We start from the raw sequence: 9,159 nt of genomic DNA on the forward strand, positions 1-9,159 counted from the left end.
GAAGAGTGATGGCTTCAAGCACTCTCCGAGGCTACAAATAGATGTTTTGTAGTTGTTAGTGGCTGTTTATTATTAATAGAAATAAAAATTGAAGGAAAAGTTCTTGCTCGTCACGACATCTGCCATCGAAACCTGAAGCACCCGAGCTGCGGCTAGCGGGAATAAGAGTACAGGGAGAGGGAAAGAAAGGGGGGGGGGGGGGGGAAGCGATAGAAGAAAGGATAGAAAAGAAAAAAATTCACAGGAAGACCTAATTACATTGTGTGTCGGAAATGCGATAGGATTAGCAGATGTTGATGTCTTTACCGGACGTGACGTCACTTCCGTAGTGGTGCCAATGGTTTAAGGGGTGGAGGAAGGAAAGAACTAAGGAGAGGCAGTTACGTCTCATTTTTTGAAGCCGGCTCCCCCCCTCCAACTTGGCCGCCGTATCAGCGTTCTTGTGCATGCGCTGCAGGCAATGCAGCAGACGATGCCGCTGCGCCCAGCGTTACTATTGGCTGCCGGCGGCCAAGGACTCCCAGTAGTCCTTGCGAAACCACGTGACTTCTGGCACACTTTTAGGCGTGCAGCTCGAATAGCGAGAGCCTCTCCAAAGTTTTCCTTCCTCCGTGGTTTGAGGACAGGCTTCCGCAAGCTGCAATCCTACTTCTATGTTTTTTTTTTCTCACTAATTTGCGGTTGTTTCTGTATAATTGTAATGATACTAGAAAATAATCCACCAACAAGAGCGAAAATTGAAGAAAGCTCTCTTGCAGTAGGGATTCGCAAAACGCTCGACCGATGCACTCAGTGCGAGCGCGTATCACCTGAGTCTCAGCTGGCTGGGCGCGCGTTTATCTCTTGCGTCTCTCCGTTTTTCTTATCATCCACTAAGGGCAGTGCATTGTTATCTACAGGCCACTCAGCAAGGTTGGTTCACATCTTTGCGAATACCATGCTTCACATATCCAGCATCCCGCCAGTATGTTGCGCGAATACTTCCATGCACACTATACAATAGCGCGCCAGGATTCTTTTGTTCGTGCATTTCCGAACACAAAGATACCTCAGTTATCTACAGCTCTTATAAAGGGGCTGTAAGGTTACTGTAAACATTGCATCCGCATTAAATTTCCCGCCATACTTCCCGATTTGTTTTTATGCGCATTATTCAAGTCAAAGAAGAAAGGCGACACGAATTCGATTTTTCGAAAACATGGATACTCATGCAAGGAATATTTCTGGTATTTTCATTTGTTGTATATTCTTCGAATGTATCAGACCTAGAGTGGAGAATCATGTACCGTAGTCTGCCTTTTTGTTCTTGCGTCAAAGGTAGACAGTAATACCCGTGCCACACGGACAGATTAATGCCATTAAGTGCTTACTGCCTTAATTTTTAATGGCATTCGTGCGGTGCCACACGCATAAATTTAATGGCATTAGCCTTACTGCCATTCGCGACCTACTGAGTTCACCACAACTCATTCGCCCGTGCAATGTGTACTCTCGTTCCCATTCCACACGCAGAAAAGCATGCAGCTTTGTTAGTAACAACTTCCTAACCAGTAGGAAATAGTTAATTATTAACTTTCAGTCAGATGGGGCAACTATACCGCATTTTCGATGCGAACAGCACCATTTTAACGAGCCTTATTGACAGGTACTCTCGACTTGGGTGCTGACATGCGAGTTTATGGCTACTTTTTCGACTTGTAAAGCAGGAACAGCCGTATTTTCTGGGAAATCATTCTTATATTACATATATTGTGCTCATTAGCAATGTTTATATTCAGATGTAACTTTTGACTACCTTGCAAGCGTTATCGTCATCGTCACTTTCGATAATGGCATTAAATGTGGACGTGTAGCACCAACTCCGAAAATAATGGCATTAACAAACTTAAGGCCTTAAGCATTTACTGCCATTTCTTGTGAGCGTGTGGCACGGGTATAACTCAGTGAAATTTTGTTTATATACATGCATACACATGTTTATACACATGTAATCATGCGTGAAATATTTCTGGTATTTCCATTTGCTGTACATTTGTCTTCTGTAACATACCGAAAGTTGACAATTATGTACCGCACTCTGCCTTTTGGTTCTTGCGTCAAAGATAAATTTTGTTTATACGCATGCATACACATGTTTATACACATGTAACCATGCATGGAATATTTCTGGTATTTTCATTTGTTGTGTATTTGTCTTCTGTAACAAACCGAAAGTTGGGAATTATGTACCGTACTCTGCCTTTTGGTTTTTGCGTCAAAGATGGACAATATATATTAAGCCAGTGAAATTTTGTTTACATACATGTAAAGAAATTGCCTCTGTAGTTGCTTCTGCTGTCAAGGGTGCTGTGGCCTCGAAAGAGGAGAAGTGCTTTTAGACTTATTTTGGACGAATGTCTAATTTTTAATGAGCGAACTTTTCGGGGTTGGTGAGTAACTGGTCGAATGCCAAAGGAAAAGCGATCGCAACATTTGAACCGCTTTCACATTTCACAGCCGACATATCACGAGCCAGCAGCGGCATAATTTGCCCGGTCGTCTGAGCAAATCGTGAAGACTCCCGTGAAGACTCATTTATTGTCTTTTGTTTGTTTCTGGCATCTTTCCGTGTTTCTATACGCCGAAAATGCAACAGTAACAGTAAAGAATAAAAAGATTCAGAACATTCAGGGCTACGGTCGGCGCAATTTTCGGAGTCGAAATAGCAACATATTCGCTATCCGTGTCAGGAAACAACTTCGTCTGCAACGCTGGCTTTGTGTCGTCTGCATAGGCGTTATCCCAAAACGGAGACGTATGCGGCAACAGGGAACCAAGAAAGCAAAAAACTTCGTCTGCTACTTACGCAGAAGGCAAAAATCAAGCTTTCAAAAAATAGAAAAAGTAAGGAGTCACCAACACGCGAAAAAAAAAAAAAAAACCTGCAACCCTGCAATACCAACACGGAAAAATTTTCCGCTCACTCATGGCGTCAAAAATCGTCTTCTGCACTGGAGAGAAAAACAAAAAAAAAAACGTTTCGTCTGCCACTTAAGCAGACGCGTATTCGCGCGCCTGTTTCTTAACGCACCGTTGCGCGGGGACCGTCTTCCTAGAATGAGACATATAATGCGTACTACCGCACTTGGCAAGAAACACCGCTTCTTCGCGTAATGATGGAAGATAAGAGACCAAGGCGGCGACGGACGCATAGCTCCTGGACAGGGGCGCTGAACAAAGCGTACCTGCGCTATGCAGTACCATCATGACCGAAAAAAAAAAAAAAAGTGGGTTACGCGCACACCGCCATTTATAGATCATTCGTTGGTCGCTTAGCTAGGGGGGATCTCCCGGTAGCGACCACCCCCGGCACTTTCGCTTTCTGCACGGAAGCGCGTTCAGACGCGAGCGGCTGATGGTGGTGAGAAAGTTCCCGCGCAGCACAGCAACAGAAATAACAAAAAAAAAGAAGTAAACAAAACGCAAGCGAAACGAGAAAAAGGCGCGCGCGCTCACGCCCATGTTCTCTTCCCCTTCGCGGTTCTGTCGATGATGTCACTTTTTTTTCTGCTGTTTTACCCTTCTTACATTTTCTGTCCGGAAAACGGTAGGGAAAAAAAAAACTTGTCGCCGACTGTCCCAGATAGGTAAATGGCGACGCCGCGCGGATGCAGAAACCGTTCTCGCGTCACAACAACGTGCACTGGGCGAGATATGTAGTTAGCGCGAATATTATGTGCCCGTGCCCCCTCCAAGGACAGATCACTCAGAGCGATTGCATCGAGAGGCAGCCGCGGCGCTGAGAAAATGTACCGCGGAATCTCGAAGACGTCCGCGCTGATAATCGAGGATCCCGTTTAGAGCGATATATTGGATGCACATCAGTCGAGCGCGACATATGCCGACACAGTCAGCACCCAGGATTGTGGATAAAAAACAAAAAAAAAAGAAGCGTGAACGCTGGGCGGAGGGACACGCAGCGAATCGTATAGCGGTATAGCTATATATCTGGACTAACTAGTTTTGCAAATCCATATCGAAAGAAAAAAAAAGTGTCCCGGTGAATATAAGGGGCGAGGACGCCGATGCGGACGCTCGAACGAAAACTTTCTAGAATGCTCTCTTTTTTTTCTTGCGACGACAAGCTAATTACACGCAAAAAGCAAGGCAGGAGTGGCACGGATATAACGGTCAAGAATCGGGAGAACAAAATGCGTGACAGACGACGCGATGCATCGATTCGGTAACCTTCAGGAGCAGACGACATCGAAAGAGTGCCTTAATGCAGGTAGACGCAGAAATTCTATATATCGTGACGGTGCATATATATATACTACCAGCGGTGGTATGCAACGCATTTCGCAATAAGAGCTGGACATTACAGCGAGCGCAAGTCTCCTTGCGCATTGAAAGGGTGACAAAGTCGATGCTCCTTCAAGACGGCGGGAAGCCAAACCCTGCGCTCCAATTTCTCAGCACAACGGACACCGCGCCCGCAACCGAAACTCGAGAAACGTAAATTATCGCTCACCCGAGAGTCGCGGCGACAGAGTCGTCGCTCACTGAAGAGTTCCTTGGTTTTCTTTGCCTATTTTGACGGGCGTCGGAGCGACGCAGCGCCAGCGAGCGCTGCCCGAGGTCGTCGTCGGCGTCGTTGAGCTTCCTCCGAGACGGGACAGTTTCGCCGCGAACAGCTGCGCCGAGGGCCACGCCGTTGTGGCGACGTCGACTACGGCGACAGGACGGTACGCTCAGCCTTCGGACGGGCACAAGATGAGACACACACACTCACGTTCGCGGCTCGCATGGAGGCAACAGGTTGTTCGCCACAGAGGGGGGCAAAACTTCACCAAACACACAGCAACACCAGCACGCACAACAAAACTTTGTTCTTCGCTTCGCCTCCCCCTCAACTTCGACAAACCTTCCGGCGCTGCAGCGCAAGAAACTTTTTTGCCCCCCCTACACACCACCGCCACCCCAGCGAGCGGCGAAACTTGCAACAAGCCAGCAACACTGGCGCCCAGAGGGAAGCACGCTGATTGGTTGGAGTGGCGGTGACGTCACTGGCCCGCAATCGGCTCCTTCGTCTGCGAGCGGGCGCAACAAGTGCGATAGCAGACGACAAACGCGAGGAGGAGGTTGGTGGTGGTTGTGGTGGCTAGTTTTTTTTATTTTCAGGAGCACTGCTCCCAACCCCTGTATTCTTTCTATCTTTATCACCGAGTGGCATGCAGAGTGTCGTCTAGGAGATAGAGAGACCGAGAAAGAGCTGGGAACTTCTCTCTAGGAGGCATTGGTTTCCTCCGTTGTTGCCATCTCGATGAACGCACGAAAACAAAAAGTGTCTACCTTGACAGGTGGTTAGAATAAATGCAATCGGCAATATATTTCCGCACTAAGTATTTCCAAACGGGCTATCACACGGGTGGGTGGGGCGTCTGCAGCACTTTCTCCTTGCGCGCCGCTCATAACGTTTTACGATCGCCTGACAACAGCGTGGATTAGCTTTCGTAACGGATGCAGTGTTAATCCTGAACGAGGCACTTCAATTGTTTTTTTTTTTTTCAGTTTCGCTTCAGCCATCTGTTGTCCTTGAGCAATTAGCAGGCATGACAGCAAATGTTAAACAAACGCCATAATAAGGTCACTACGTACGTCACAGATTAACATTGCGCCTCGATTTAGCCATGAACCACGACCCTGATGCGTGTGCTGATGGGCAATGACTGGACCAATGCCAATCAATGCCTGGTGCATCCATTTTTGCTTTCATTGAGACTTCGCCTTCACAGCATCCTATGGTCGGCTTTAAATAGCAGTTGCGCAAAATATAGCCACGTCTGTTAAAACGTGGTTAGCGCCAAAAGAAGTAAGTGCACATGAACGAACACACAAGGCCAATCCCCCACCGTGGGTATGTGCCATCGTTTTTGTGGCAACAACAACAAGTACAACAGGGTGAAATGTCAGTCATTTTTAATCATTTCTACAGAAACGAACAATTTGATCAAAAAGAAACGAAAACAGGTCCAACAAAACAATAATGACACTGAACAAGGTCGAAAAGCAGCTTCGTGTAGAAGCGAACAGCACTTGCACACACTGAGCCATTCATATATATTTAAAAAAAAAAAAAAAGACACCGGAGCGCTTCATTTCTAATCCACGCCTGGGCACTTAACCAAACTGTAGTCCTGACCAACGTCCAGATTTCAACGAGAGGAGTCATCTAAGCATCGACACGGCGTGACGCCTTTTTACACCTACCATTTCTATATACTTTCTCGCTTTTCGTACATCAACTCAGCTGCCGAGTCGTCTTCCTTCTTCCCTAGCAGTCCAGAAACGTGCCCTCGTCAAACCAAACCAATCAATCCCACGAACGAGACCAGCGAAAGAAAAAAACACAAAAAAACACCGTTATTCATTCAATCGTGCGCCCACAACCTACACGTTAACGTGATGAACCAGAGAACTCCACAAGTCGCTTCCGCCAACGATAAAAAAAAAAAAAAACACATGCAGCATCGTCGCGAAGTTCTTTCTCCAGCTCTAACAAAAAAAAAAAAAAGCTAATTAAACCGTAGCTCACTTGTGGAACCGCACCGCGCGAGCACGCGCACGTAATTTGGTTGGTTGGCTTGGGTGTCAGGCAGAGGAGCACTGGGGAGCACGCTAACACGCACACTCAGACAACTAGAGACACCTGGCGATCTCCTCGTTAATCTCACGATTGGACCAGTCCCGCCGGATGTCGTCCAGGTGGTTGTCGAAGTCCGTGAGCGCGCGGTATGTCTTGGCCCGAAGGAGCGACGCCGTCACGCCCAGCGACTTGTCGGCCAAGGCGAAGGTCCGCTCGCGCCAGCGGCCGTCCTGACTGCCGTACACGACCACCGGCGCCCGGTCGCAGTCCAGCGACACTTGCTGGTTGTCGATCATGACCAGGCAGGCGTCGGCGAAGTTCTCGGCCACCTTGTCCGCCACTCGAAGCGCGATCAGGTCCGGGGCCGAGTCCCGAAGGTGCTCATTGGCCTGGTAGTAGCCGGCGATCACCAGCCCAGCGTTCTTGCAGTGTTGGTCAATCTGGACCAGCGCAACTTCAAGCATCGGCGTCAGTCCTAGGCACTGATGGAATAGAGGCATGCTGTCCACGATGTGCAGCTGCGACGGGTCGCCCGCGCGCCGCCGCTCGTCGGCGAGCAGCACGCCATTGACGGAGTTCTGTGGGTACTTGAGGCAGTGCATGATCATCTTACTGAAGGCGCGGACGCCGAACTTAACGACGTCGCCGCTGCCGCAAGCCATTTTTCGTACGCTCGGCCACTACGACCGCCGGGAGCAGGAAAACGGAAGTTATTGGACGACGATGATGCTACGACACCGGAAGTGAGTTTTTTGCGTAGTGTGTGAGATGTCCGCTGCAGAATCGAACAACGTTGACTATCGTTTGCGAATATACTGCCACCTGGCGTAAAGCGTTTCAAATTAAATATTAAATGCTTTTTTTTCATAGGGCTTCTTATTAGAAACTTTATGGCTTTTTTGAAGGCAGAAATTTCATCAGTCTATTTAATGAAGCCTGTGAAACTTAGTTGTTTTCGTTGAAAAAAAATGCGTTGAGTTCAAGCAGACGCCTCACATATGTCGCGAATGACAGTGCATGTCCATTTTATAGTGAAAAGTTAAATGAAATGTGTAAAAAAATTTAGCTGATCGTTGAGCGTTCGCAGCATGCTTCACGAATAATTTCTTACTGCACGCATTAATATAGAACTGGAATTCGTGACTAGTACGAGCATTTTTATCCATACTGTTGGCGACAGTGATGGTGCATGATTATTTCATTTGCTAATCATTCAGCTTGCACGGCACATTTAGCAGTATTCGTTGCAAATACGAGATAAATCTTCACTGTGAAATTACACAATATTAATGCGTTACCGTTAAAATTTTCGGAAATCTCCGAGAACTGCACCTACCCCGATGGGAAGGTGGAAAAGTAGAGAGAGTGAACACTCTCTCTCTCCGTGTGGGGAAGAGGAGGGAGAGGCGCTGGTAGGTACGTGGCTACCACGGGCAGGAGCCAGAGGGCGACTATTTGGACGAAGGAGATCCGGAGTGGGAGGAGGAATGCTCGTTACAACGAGGGTGCACGGTTGCCACGGGATCAACCTAGCGGGTGCACTGTGGAAGGTAACGGCCGGTGAGGGGGAAAGTGAGTGAGTATAAGGTGCAGATATATCAGAGCAGCGCGCGCGCGCCGCTCTGCACCCGCTAGGTTGATCCTGTGGCAACCGTGCACCCTCGTTGTAACGAGCATTCCTCCTCCCACGTCAGGACCTCCTTCATCCAAATAGTCGCCCTCTGGCTCCTGCCCGTGGTAGCCACGTACCTACCAGCGCCACTCTTCCGTTAAAGTCATTAGACACCTTTAGCATGCCGTGTACCGTGTTACCGGTACCGGAGTGCCGGGAGCCTGCGCGCAGCCAATGCGCATGCGCAAATCGTCTTGACGGCGCCAGATGGCGCCAGGCACCCGGCAGCTGCGCGCACACCTGCAGCATCCGGACCAATCAGCGCGTGCTGAGGCGATGGGCGGGGTTCAGGTACTCCAGTTACGGTGACACGATAGACGGTATGCTAAAGGTGTCTATTGTTTGCGAGCTTCCCTTGATGGTTCAACAGCCCTGTGCGGTGCTTGTGATGGGTTTCATGGAAGCATGAGAACCTTCAGTGAGTAGTGTGCAAAGCGTTGAAGGCGTACGGCGAGCTGAACAGCAAAGTGGGCAGAGCGAGGGTGCATATTTGCTGCCACTACACACATTTAGGAAGAGGATGATTTCCCCTCAGATACGATAAAACGCCTTAAGTACAACCAACGTAAGTAGAGCATCAAAGAGCCTGTGGCTAACGTTGCAGTTGACACAGATGAAATCCTGAATGCGTTGCATAGGAATGAGAAGCAAAACAGCAATTCGCATACACATCAAGCGTCTAACATGACCAAGCAAGAAGACTCTGTGCAAGGGAGTCAGGTGTAAAGTACGAAAAGGACTAGGTGTGCCTAAAGATGGATATCAAGAAATGCATGCGATGGCGCACAAAATGAAATTAAAACCCAATTATGCTACTCATTTGCATCAGATCAGTCCACCGATCGCCTATCAGTTTTTTTTG

General features: G+C 48.3%; 2 protein-coding genes across 3 annotated transcripts in view; both read right to left on the minus strand.

Annotated features, from left to right (window-relative positions):
- LOC149348751 (ATP-sensitive inward rectifier potassium channel 12-like) overlaps positions 1 to 4,971 on the minus strand; it is a 151,523-nt gene extending 146,552 nt beyond the window's left edge. For both annotated transcript variants that reach the window (XM_089588313.1, XM_089588311.1), the window contains exon 1: positions 4,511 to 4,971. The gene's annotated coding sequence lies outside the window, so the exon portion shown is untranslated. The remainder of the gene's footprint in view (positions 1 to 4,510) is intronic.
- Positions 4,972 to 5,941: 970 nt separating this feature from the next.
- On the minus strand, positions 5,942 to 7,386 carry EMC8-9 (ER membrane protein complex subunit 8/9). The gene has a single exon (XM_089588315.1). It carries the CDS (start codon positions 7,285 to 7,287, stop codon positions 6,679 to 6,681), a length of 609 nt encoding a protein of 202 aa, XP_089444441.1. The 5' UTR covers positions 7,288 to 7,386; the 3' UTR covers positions 5,942 to 6,678.
- Positions 7,387 to 9,159: the final 1,773 nt, after the last annotated feature.

The sequence above is a fragment of the Amblyomma mixtum genome, chromosome 4 (genome assembly GCF_055824585.1).
Source record: "Amblyomma mixtum isolate Tamu chromosome 4, ASM5582458v1, whole genome shotgun sequence".
Classification (NCBI taxonomy): domain Eukaryota; kingdom Metazoa; phylum Arthropoda; class Arachnida; order Ixodida; family Ixodidae; genus Amblyomma; species Amblyomma mixtum.